Source organism: Glycine max, chromosome 17, assembly GCF_000004515.6.
Source record: "Glycine max cultivar Williams 82 chromosome 17, Glycine_max_v4.0, whole genome shotgun sequence".
NCBI classification, from domain to species: domain Eukaryota; kingdom Viridiplantae; phylum Streptophyta; class Magnoliopsida; order Fabales; family Fabaceae; genus Glycine; species Glycine max.
Window position 1 is genome coordinate 13871379 of NC_038253.2, and position 13218 is coordinate 13884596.

Sequence of the window (13218 nt, forward strand, 5' to 3'; positions counted from 1 at the left end):
TTAAATATTATTATGTAAAAACAATGATTTATTAATTATTAAGTTTAGTGGTATAAGTTAACAGGAGAGACTAAAAACATTAAAAGAATTTAAAGACTATGACCGATAAAAAAAGGTTAGGAACTAAAAACAATTAAACTTTTTTTGAGGGATTAAAAATGCAAATTGAGATAATAAAAAATTGGCAATTTAAAAGCGAACACGTTTTTTTATAATAAAAAAATCCACATGGTTGTCACATCAGCAACAATATTACACGTGATAAGTCACACCACATGCTTATATAGATGTCATGCCAACAACAATAAACATATCAAAAATAAAACTTCATAAAACACATTTTAAATTTTAATTTACCAATAATTCAAAAATCAATTAAAAAGTTAAGGCACTCATGGGATCTGGGGTTTCACAATCTATTATCTTTCAACGGGGTATTCCTTCTGAAGATGGGGTGGGAACTCATTTCTAACCAATCGACAATATAGGTTCTATTTTTGGGAAGGAAGTATAAATGTGATCACAATATTATACCAATTAGTTTGTGTAGGGGCTATGATTCTCAAGTTTGGAAAGGTTTTTCCTCTATCTAGAAGTATGTGTTGCAATGATTCTGATAGGTTGTTGGAAATGGTCGAGATGTTTGTTTTTGGATGGATGTTTGATTACCATTGCACGAGCTCGTTTGTCTAGTAGTACTCTTATGCAAATTCCTTTGCAAGATTTGTCCATTAAGGTGGTTGATATGGTTGATCACAATGGCAATTAGAAGGTTCAATTTTTCTTTAATCTTCTAATAACTAGTGCGTTTGATGAGATATCTACTTATCCCCCACCAGATTCTCAAGCTGAAAAAGATAGATCATTTTGGGATTGACTCCCGATAAGGTCTTTACTGTGAAGTTAGCCTACAACCTTTTAACTACTCCTAACCACCAGGCCCCTACTTTAAGGTGGAATGTTGTGTGGGACTAGAAGGGTCCTTATAGGGTGAAGGTGTTTCTCTGGATGGTCTTGCACAATGGGCTCAAAACAAATGTCAAGACAATGGAGTGTGGCCTGACAAGTGACAATGGGTGTCTTATATGTGGTGCTTGCTCTAAATCAATCATCCATATACTCAGGGATTGTCATTTGGTATGTTCTATTTAGGATAGCCTTGACAACTCTTTTATTGGTTTTAATGTTGATTTTCATATCATAGACATTAAAAGATGGATTTTGCGCAATATTCAAAATGGAGGTAGATAGTGGCACAATTTGAATGGGATTGCTTTGTGGGCTATTTCACAAAAACGAAATGAAGTGGTCTTCCAAGACAAGGTTTGGAACACTTTTAAGTGGTTAATAAGGCTAGTTTTGTTAGTATGCAATTTAATCACGGGTTGGTGTAGGATGCCCATAGATTAAGGTAGGTGGAAGATGAGTATGTGTGTTGGAAACTTCCATTTTCTGGCTAGCTAAAGTATAATGTTGATGGCTTTGTTAGGAACAGTGGACATACATCATCTTATGGGAGGTCTACATGACGAGGTTGGGTTTTGGGTTGTAGGTTCGTCCAAGAGATTGGGTACTTCATTTATTATGACAACTGAGATTTAGGACTTAATCACAATCATAGAGCATGCATGGACATTGGGGTACCGCAAGATGGTTTATTTCTTTTCTCCGCTTATCTTACTGCTTATCAAGTCTCTCTTTTTAGATCAAAGCATCAAGTTTTTTTTCTCTCTTTGTTTTCTTTTTGTTTTTTGAAGCTAGAAAATAATCAACCTTTTTGCCTATATTGTTGTTTTTCCATTGTCTCTTTCCCAATTCAAATTTCAAAGATAAGGGTGATCACTTAATTTCAGAGATAAAGAAGGTAACTCAATTATGTTCACTGATTAAGAAATAAGTATGTTTTTATGAGATAAATATATGTGAATTTAGATAAAGAAAATTAATTGAGAGAAAAGAGAAAAAAAGACTATGAAATTACCCACCTAAGGAATCTTCTTTCCCTACTCAAATATGTACTTGCACAGAGTAAAAATTTAATAAATATGCTTTTGTGAGATAAAAAATATATGTAGTTTCAAATGAAGAAAAATCAAAGACAAATGAGACAAAAGATGATGAAATTTACAGAGATAAGAAGATGGATGGGAGAAACTAACTTGAAGTGAGTGATGGCCTAGCAAGGGAGTTTTGTATGATGGTATAGATAATAAAAAATTTGTAATGCATAAACTATTCTAATCAAGAGGTAACAATATGGATTAAGTGAGATATGCAATTGGCAAAGGTAAAACAGTCTTAAGCAAAAGTGGAGACCTAAAACAACTACCACAAATCTTATCTCTTTTATATAATGATATAGATAAATGTCTAAGTTGATCGGCTTCCTTATGCTGGCACTCTTCCTCATATTCACTCTCATTTGCATACTCTTCTCTCACAAAGTGACAACCTCACTCTTCTAGCATGCATCTCACCATTTGATTATGCTTTTAAATTTTAATATGGTTTAACAATATTTTGTAACTGAATTTAAAAACTAATTATATATATATATATATATATATATATATATATATATATATATATATATATGTTCTTTAAAATTTGAATATGATCCTAACATATATATGATATATCATCTTATACTTTTAATATGAACTGAACAATTTTAATTAACTTCTTATCTGTTTCAATTTATCATTATTAATATCTTCATTTGAATATTTTTTAAAAAAATTATCAATAATAAAAAATAACAATACTTCACAATAATTACTTATCATAATTCTAAAATATAATTTATATGTTAAAAAATTATTTACTACAATTTTTATTTATAATATAATTTATGTATTTAAAACATTTTTTATTATAGAATAAAAAAGTTATTCGTATAAAATAAACATGTATTATGTGCAACCCACAAGCTAAAATACTAGTAAAATTTAAAAGCATACCAGGTGCATGTTAGGAAAGTGAAGTTCATCATTTCATGAGAAGAAAGTGTTCAAATAAAAGTGAATATGGGGGAGAATGGATGCCTCATGGAGTAGAGAAACTTACATGTCTCATAGAGTAAATAGACTTACAAGTTTATATGTATAATGGAATGTAAAAAAAATGTTGTCATCTAACCATAGATTATTTAATAATGATTACTTTAAAAAATTATATTTATGGTTGATTTATGGTGACTTTGACAACTACACTTTAATGCTTAGTTGGTACTCATGTGTGACACTTTTGAACACAAATGTAATGGAATGTGATGGAGGGTCATACATGGTGTAAGAGCATCTACCACACATAGTTGTCCAGATGAGTTATTTATCTTAATTTTGTTGGCTTTATGATTCCACAAATATTTAACCACTTTATACAAAAAATCACTCTAATACTAAGGTTGTTAAAATGAGTATTTAAATTAATTTTGCAGGTCTTATAATACTTGAAAAATATGTTATGTATGGTATAACTAATAATTGTTCTTAAAGCAAGTCATTTGGTTCGACTAGTCAAGGGATTGATAGTTTGGTCAAGGGACATAAAGTATTTACATTCAAGAGATCGATGTTTGAGTATTTTTGTGAGTTGATGATATTAATTAGACTTTGAAATAGATTAGTGACTTTTGTTTGCATGAGGAGATGTTTTAGTGAAATCAATCTCAACTCTTTTATCCTTTGTTATTTTACTTCTTTTTGTAACAGCCGTAACTTTAATAAGTAAATAAGAAAATAATAAATTAATACATAAATAAATAAGAAAAAATAAAATAAAAATTATTAGGTCATAAATTCCCAATATATAAGCCAAATGTTAACCTAGAGCAGCTTTTTGGAAAACACATTTTGTTCCTTTCTTCTTTTCTGACGCACAAGAACCCTAACAGAGCAATCAGAGGAGGAGCTCTAGAGAGCACCAAAGACGCCACCATTGCTAACAGAGAACATTTAAGCGACTACCTCGAGGTAAGGGATGAGTTACTCACGCTTGGGGATTAGAATGAACATGTGTAGGGATCCCTAGAGGATCAATTTTTGGGTTATTTTGGGGTGTTTATGAATTTAATTATGTTTTCATGTTTAATCGCGGATTGAGTGTGTTTGATGAACCAATTGGTGTTCTGTTGCGAGTTTGTTGTAGAATTGATGTGTTCTGTTGCGAGTTTGTTGTAGGATTGATGTGTTTCTCTGTTAGGTGTGTACCTTAGGAATTAGAATTCTTTATAATTAACATAAAAATTGTGTGGTGGTGATTTTGTTTATACCAGATATGTTGGCCTTTCAATCTTGTTCCTGTGCTAATGTATATTGTGTCCAGATAATTATTTTTACACCGCAATGTATACGTGTACATATATATTGATACTGTTTTTTTACAAACTGTATATTTTATTTCACGTGGGTAATTTCTTGTCATGAAATTCATAGGTGTAGGGATTGTTGGATAATTGAATTGGCTAATATCATTTAAAGAAATTAACTAAAATTGTATTCACATTGTAATTAGGCATTTTCTTGATGTTGACAACTTAGTTGAAATATATTTAAAATATAGGTATACATGTTGTTCAAAGAAATCAATATGAGTATATATTTTATTGTTATATATAATTTGTATTTACTTAATAATATATTTGATATTATTGTGATTACTTTATATTAATATATATTTAATACTTTTTATATGTTATATGTGATATGTACGTTTACGTTTACGTTAATATATATATTTTGTTATATATTTTGAATATAATATACTTATATATATATTTTATGTGTATTTTATAGTTACTTGTTTATAAGCCTTGAAGTTAAATATTGTATGTTATTATTATTATGATACATTGTTATCTAATTGTTGAGTATATTTTGTAATTAGTTAGAGTGTTATCTAATTGTTGAGTATATTTTGTAATTAGTTAGAGTGTGAAATGTTAAACTGTAGACATGAAACATGGTTGTGAATGAGTGTGTGATTGATATTTGTAGAGATATTACTTGTCATGTGAGTTATGAGTTATACAGTAACCCGACCAGTGTGTACCTTGAGAGAACTTTTATGCGCAGTGTTAAAGAAAATTGTAGGATTCCTAGTTAGGATCCTGAAGGGTTAAACTATAGCGCAATTTGTTAAATATGTTTGAAATATAAGAGTAAGGTCGTGGGTATTATATAACTCATAAACAGTGTCTGCGTGCAAATAAAAAAATAATATTTTAGGGGTTGGACCTGAATCAGGAAGGTGAGGCCCAAACGGATTCTTCGGAGTCTAGGCCTTGGGGGTAAAGATACTCGGTTTGAGTGCTCCTTTAAGCCCATGTTGATCCCATGTGGTTGGGGCATTCTCGCAAAACAGAGTAACCCTGACTGGTCACCTTATGATGTTACTTAGTGAGAGTGACCGAGTATACCCATTGTGTGGTGTGCTTTGTCATGTACTCCTAAGCGCCTCAGTGTTGTTTTTCACTGACATGGTACCACATTGCATATAGGCTTGAGTCTTAGTGTAATTGTTGCATAACGCTTGTGTTTGAATTTCACTGAGTTAACAATTGTGGTTGATGTTATTTTATGGAGTGTGTAAACTTGAATGGGTGTGAATAATGTGTGCGATTTTGTGCAGTAATGCTATTTATATAAATTCAGCTTTAAGTATTATATGTTTCACATGCTCTAATGTTTTATTATATACGAATGTGATAACTCACTCCCGGTGTGTGTTTGTGTTTGGGCTGATTGCCACTTTGTTTCAGGTGAGCCTTCATATGATGAGTCACATGCTAGAGATGGAGAGACTTAGTCTGTGATAGGGATTATGATTTACTGAATGATATAATTGTGTTATACTTTTCTACTTTAGATTTTTTTTATTATTTATTTAGAGTGGACGGCCTTGTTTTGAGCCGGGATAATCTTATCTTTTATTAAAAAAAGTAATATTCTATTATGTTTTCACTAAGTGGATGTGAACCTTTATCCTTTTGAATTGATTAAATTAAATGTGTTTAAAAAGAAAAATTATTAATTAATTTTGCATGTTTTTTTTTCCTTCTTTTATTATTATGTGTTTATAATCTTTTAATTAAATTTTGTATGATTTATTTAATTAGTTAGTTATAATTGTAAGGGTAGAGGGTGTCACATTTAGTGGTATCAGAGCAGGTCGAACCTTTCGGCCATGTGTGTTATGAGCTTTCTGTGTTTCCTTGTGTACTCTGATGTGTTGTGTTTGTTTTGTTTGATTAGAGGTGTACTCTATTGTGTAGTATATTTTTATTTTATTTTTTTTTTCTTCAAAGTTTTGTTTCTTGCGTGACATAGGAAGTAATGGCTGCGAGAAATGAGCGAGAACGACTTCTTACCGAGGCCTTGAACAACTTGGCGCAAGTTATGGCCAATCAGGGAGGCGGTGGAGGAGCAACTATGTACCATGGGTTAGATCGCTTTCAGAGGAACAACCCACCTACTTTCAAAGGGGGTTATGATCCTGAGGGTGCTGAGGCTTGGCTGAGGGAGATTGAGAAGATCTTCCGGGTGATGGAGTGTCAGGACCATCAGAAGGTGTTGTTTGCTACTCACATGCTAGCAGATGAGGCGGAGTACTGGTGGGAGAACACTCGCCCACGTTTAGAGGGAGCAGGTGGTGTTGTTGTCCAATGGGAGACTTTCAGACAAACTTTTCTGGAGAAGTATTTTCCAGAAGATGTGAAGAATAGGAAGGAGATGGAGTTTCTCGAGCTGAAACAGGAAAGTATGACGGTGGCAGAGTATGCGGCGAGGTTTGAGAACCTTGTAAGGTATTTTCCTCATTATCAGGGGGAAGCTGGGGAGAGGTCCAAATGTGTGAAATTTGTCAATGGCCTTCGACCAGAAGTAAAAATGATGGTAAATTATCACGGTATTCATGACTTTGCACAGTTGACCAACATGTGTAGAATCTTTGATGAAGATCAGCGGGAGAAGACTGCTTTTTACATGAATGCCAATGCTAGTCATGGGAAAGATAAGAAGCCTGTGACTCACAATCGTGCTAAGCCATATTCTGCCCCTCCCGGGAAATATGGAAACCATTCTGGAGGACAGAGGACTAGTGGAGGACTTCAACCAGTTGGTGGGAGTTCTCAGGCAATTAACAGGGTGTCTCAATCTGCGGGTAGAAGTAGTGGTGGTAGTGGTGCTCCTGCTATTGTTACTACACCACTCAGGTGTGGGAAGTGTGGTCGGCTTGGGCATATTGCACGTGAGTGCACAGATAGAGAGGTGACTTGTTTTAACTGCCAAGGTAAGGGCCACCTCAGTACCAGTTGCCCATATCCGAGGAGGGAGAAGAGGAGTGGAAGTCTGAATAATCAGAGTGGACGACCAAGGACCACAGGGAGAGTGTTTGCTCTTAGTGATGCTGATGTCGCACAGTCTGATGAACTCATCCAAGGTATGTGTTTCATAAGTCAAGTTCCCTTGGTTGTATTGTATGATTCAGGTGCGACCCATTCATTTATTTCTCGTGTCTGTGTTGAAAAACTTGCCTTGCCTGTGTCTTCCTTGAAATTTGACTTGATTGTGAATACACCTATTAGTGGGTCTGTTTTAACTTCTGATGTGTGTTTGCAATGTCCTGTCTTAATTTCTGATAGACAATTTCTTATTGACTTAGTTGTTCTACCTTTGAGTCAGATTGATGTTATTCTTGGTATGGACTGGTTATCTTCCAATCATGTCTTATTAAATTGTTTTCAGAAATCTGTTGTCTTTCCTGAGTCTGGTGTGAGTGAAGGTGATATGTTTTTGTCTGCTAACCAAGTTGAGGCATCTTTAAGGGAGGATGCACAGGTATACATGATCTTAGCTAGTATGAGTGTTGAGACCAAAACCCCTGTGAGTGATATACCATTGGTGAGAGAGTTTCCAAAGGTGTTTGAGGAGGTGTCAGGATTACCACCTGAGAGAGAGGTCGAGTTCTCGATAGACCTAGTGCCCGATACTGGACCCATATCCATAGCACCTTATAGGATGTCCCCTGTGGAGTTGGGCGAGCTTAAGAAATAGTTAGAGGAACTTTTAGAGAAACAATTTGTGAGGCCTAGTGTGTCACCCTGGGGAGCACCGGTGTTGTTAGTTAAGAAGAAGGATGGGACCATGAGGCTATGTGTAGATTATCGTCAGTTGAATAAGGTAACCATTAAGAATAGGTACCCTTTGCCTAGGATAGATGACTTGATGGACCAATTAGTAGGGGCTTGTGTGTTCAGTAAGATAGATCTTAGGTCAGGTTACCACCAGATTAGAGTGAAACCTGAAGATGTTCCGAAGACTGCCTTTAGGACCCGTTACGGTCATTATGAGTACTTGGTTATGCCTTTTGGTGTGACCAACGCCCCTGGTGTGTTCATGGACTATATGAATAGGATCTTTCACCCCTACCTAGATAGTTTTGTAGTGGTCTTCATAGATGATATCTTAGTGTATTCTAAGACGAGAGAGGAACATGAGGAGCATTTGAGAGTTGTGTTGCAAACCCTTAAAGACAATAGACTGTATGCTAAGTTGTCCAAGTGTGATTTTTGGCTAGAGGAGGTGAGCTTCTTAGGGCACGTTATATCTAAGGGAGGGATAGCAGTAGATCCTTCCAAGGTAGAGGCAGTGATGAGTTGGGAGAGTCCTAAGTCAGTGTTTGAGATTAGGAGCTTTCTTGGCTTAGCAGGATACTACCGTAGATTCATAGAGGGTTTTTCTAAGCTAGCCTTACCTTTGACTAAGCTTACTCGTAAAGGTCAAGTTTTTGTGTGGGATGCCCAATGTGAGAGTAGTTTCCGTACCCTTAAGGAAAGGTTGACCACTGCACCAGTCTTAGTGTTACCTAATCCGAGTGAATCTTTTGTGGTGTATTGTGATGCGTCCAAGATGGGTTTGGGTGGATTGCTTATGCAACGGGGACAGGTAGTGGCCTATGCTTCTCGACAACTTAAGATACATGAAATGAATTATCCCACACACGATCTTGAGTTAGCGGCCGTAGTTTTTGCTCTTAAGCTTTGGAGGCATTACCTTTATGGATCTAAATTTGAGGTGTTTAGTGACCATAAGAGCCTTAGATATTTGTTTGATCAAAAAGAGCTTAACATGAGGCAGAGGAGATGGTTAGAGTTCCTTAAGGATTACGATTTTGAGCTTAGCTATCATCCAGGTAAAGCCAATGTAGTAGCTGACGCCTTAAGTAGAAAATCCCTTCAAATGTCTGCTTTGATGGTTAGAGAGTTGGACCTCTTAGAGCAGTTTAGAGACATGAGTTTGGCATGTGAGATCACCTCTAGTAGCATTAAGTTGGGTATGTTGAGAGTCACCAGCGAACTTTTGAGCGAGATCTGTGAGGGTCAGAAGTTTGACCCATTCTTGTCAGCCCTGTTAGAGTCCATAGTCGCAGGGAGAGAGAGTAGTTTTAGAGTGGGAACTGATGGAGTCTTGAGGTTTCAGGATAGGGTGTGCGTTCCTAGTGTACCCAAGCTTAGAAGAACGATTTTGGAAAAGGGCCATAGAAGTAGTCTGAGTATCCACCCGGGAGCGACTAAGATGTACCAGGACCTTAGGCAGATGTTTTGGTGGCCGGGTCTGAAGAAAGAAGTTAATGAGTTTGTCCTTGCATGCCTAGTGTGTCAGAAAGCTAAGATAGAACACCAGAAGCCTTCAGGGAAGTTGCAACCTTTAGAGATACCTGAGTGGAAGTGGGATAGCATCTCCATGGATTTCGTAGTGGGGTTACCTAGGACCCCCAAAGGTTTAGATTCCATTTGGGTTATTGTAGACAGGTTGACCAAATCTGCTCACTTCATCCCAATAAACATCAGATATTCTTTAGAGAGGTTGACTAGCTTGTACATCAGTGAGATAGTTAGACTACACGGTGTTCCTTCTAGCATAGTTTCTGATAGAGATCCCAGATTTACCTCTAGATTTTGGGAGAGTCTTCATAAAGCCTTGGGGACCAAGCTTAGGTTGAGTTCTGCTTACCACCCACAGACTGACGGTCAAACCGAGCGCACTATCAAATCCTTAGAGGACCTCTTGAGAGCCTGTGTGTTAGAGCAGAGGGGTAGTTGGGATAGTTTCTTACCCTTGATAGAGTTTACCTACAACAATAGTTTTCACTCCAGTATAGGTATGGCGCCTTACGAGGCATTGTATGGTAGAAGATGTAGGACACCTCTATGTTGGGTAGATTCCAGTGAGAGCATTGTCTTAGGACCTGAGGTAGTTCAGCAGACCACAGAAAAGGTCAAGTTAATCCAAGAAAGGATGAGAGTAGCCCAAAGTAGGCAGAAGAGCTACTATGATAAGAGAAGAAAGGATCTTGAATTTGCTGTAGGTGATCATGTATTTCTGAGAGTCACTCCGTGGACTGGGGTTGGTAGGGCGTTGAAGTCCCGTAAGCTCACACCTAGATTCATTGGTCCTTTTGAAATCCTTAAGCGTGTCGGCCCAGTTGCGTATTAGGTGGCTTTGCCACCATCTCTCTCAAATCTCCACAGTGTCTTCCATATCTCTCAGCTCAGAAAATATGTCCATGATCCGTCGCACGTGATCGAATTAGACAATGTCCAAGTGAAAGAGAACTTGACATATGAAACACAACCACTGAGGATCGACGATCGTATGGTTAAGCAGCTAAGGGGGAAAGAGATTCCCTTGGTCAAAGTAGTATGGGGAAGTGCTTCGGGCGAGGATGCCACCTGGGAACTAGAGGGTCAGATGCGTGATGCATATCCTACCTTATTCGATACCGGTAAGTTTCGGGGGCGAAACTTTTTTTTTAGGGGGGTGGAATTGTAACAGCCGTAACTTTAATAAGTAAATAAGAAAATAATAAATTAATACATAAATAAATAAGAAAAAATAAAATAAAAATTATTAGGTCATAAATTCCCAATATATAAGCCAAATGTTAACCTAGAGCAGCTTTTTGGAAAACACATTTTGTTCCTTTCTTCTTTTCTAACGCACAAGAACCCTAACAGAGCAATCAGAGGAGGAGCTCTAGAGAGCACCAAAGACGCCACCATTGCTAACAGAGAACATTTAAGCGACTACCTCGAGGTAAGGGATGAGTTACTCACGCTTGGGGATTAGAATGAACATGTGTAGGGATCCCTAGAGGATCAATTTTTGGGTTATTTTGGGGTGTTTATGAATTTAATTATGTTTTCATGTTTAATCGCGGATTGAGTGTGTTTGATGAACCAATTGGTGTTCTGTTGCGAGTTTGTTGTAGAATTGATGTGTTCTGTTGCGAGTTTGTTGTAGGATTGATGTGTTTCTCTGTTAGGTGTGTACCTTAGGAATTAGAATTCTTTATAATTAACATAAAAATTGTGTGGTGGTGATTTTGTTTATACCAGATATGTTGGCCTTTCAATCTTGTTCCTGTGCTAATGTATATTGTGTCCAGATAATTATTTTTACACCGCAATGTATACGTGTACATATATATTGATACTGTTTTTTTACAAACTGTATATTTTATTTCACGTGGGTAATTTCTTGTCATGAAATTCATAGGTGTAGGGATTGTTGGATAATTGAATTGACTAAAATCATTTAAAGAAATTAACTAAAATTGTATTCACATTGTAATTAGGCATTTTCTTGATGTTGACAACTTAGTTGAAATATATTTAAAATATAGGTATACATGTTGTTCATAGAAATCAATATGAGTATATATTTTATTGTTATATATAATTTGTATTTACTTAATAATATATTTGATATTATTGTGATTACTTTATATTAATATATATTTAATACTTTTTATATGTTATATGTGATATGTACGTTTACGTTTACGTTAATATATATATTTTGTTATATATTTTGAATATAATATACTTATATATATATTTTATGTGTATTTTATAGTTACTTGTTTATAAGCCTTGAAGTTAAATATTGTATGTTATTATTATTATGATACATTGTTATCTAATTGTTGAGTATATTTTGTAATTAGTTAGAGTGTGAAATGTTAAACTGTAGACATGAAACATGGTTGTGAATGAGTGTGTGATTGATATTTGTAGAGATATTACTTGTCATGTGAGTTATGAGTTATACAGTAACCCGACCAGTGTGTACCTTGAGAGAACTTTTATGCGCAGTGTTAAAGAAAATTGTAGGATTCCTAGTTAGGATCCTGAAGGGTTAAACTATAGCGCAATTTGTTAAATATGTTTGAAATATAAGAGTAAGGTCGTGGGTATTATATAACTCATAAACAGTGTCTGCGTGCAAATAAAAAAATAATATTTTAGGGGTTGGACCTGAATCAGGAAGGTGAGGCCCAAACGGATTCTTCGGAGTCTAGGCCTTGGGGGTAAAGATACTCGGTTTGAGTGCTCCTTTAAGCCCATGTTGATCCCATGTGGTTGGGGCATTCTCGCAAAACAGAGTAACCCTGACTGGTCACCTTATGATGTTACTTAGTGAGAGTGACCGAGTATACCCATTGTGTGGTGTGCTTTGTCATGTACTCCTAAGCGCCTCAGTGTTGTTTTTCACTGACATGGTACCACATTGCATATAGGCTTGAGTCTTAGTGTAATTGTTGCATAACGCTTGTGTTTGAATTTCACTGAGTTAACAATTGTGGTTGATGTTATTTTATGGAGTGTGTAAACTTGAATGGGTGTGAATAATGTGTGCGATTTTGTGCAGTAATGCTATTTATATAAATTCAGCTTTAAGTATTATATGTTTCACATGCTCTAATGTTTTATTATATACGAATGTGATAACTCACTCCCGGTGTGTGTTTGTGTTTGGGCTGATTGCCACTTTGTTTCAGGTGAGCCTTCATATGATGAGTCACATGCTAGAGATGGAGAGACTTAGTCTGTGATAGGGATTATGATTTACTGAATGATATAATTGTGTTATACTTTTCTACTTTAGATTTTTTTTTTATTTATTTAGAGTGGACAGCCTTGTTTTGAGCCGGGATAATCTTATCTTTTATTAAAAAAAGTAATATTCTATTATGTTTTCACTAAGTGGATGTGAACCTTTATCCTTTTGAATTGATTAAATTAAATGTGTTTAAAAAGGAAAATTATTAATTAATTTTGCATGTTTTTTTTCCTTCTTTTATTATTATGTGTTTATAATCTTTTAATTAAATTTTGTATGATTTATTTAATTAGTTAGTTATAATTGTAAGGGT

At 35.4% G+C, this 13218-nt stretch overlaps 1 protein-coding gene across 1 annotated transcript; it reads left to right on the forward strand.

Annotated features, from left to right (window-relative positions):
- Nucleotides 1–6335: 6335 nt before the first annotated feature.
- On the forward strand, nt 6336–7426 carry LOC121173863 (uncharacterized). Its single transcript, XM_041011392.1, has 2 exons — nt 6336–7290; nt 7422–7426. The coding sequence occupies exons 1-2, from the start codon at nt 6336–6338 to the stop codon at nt 7424–7426; spliced, it is 960 nt and encodes a 319-aa protein (XP_040867326.1).
- Nucleotides 7427–13218: the final 5792 nt, after the last annotated feature.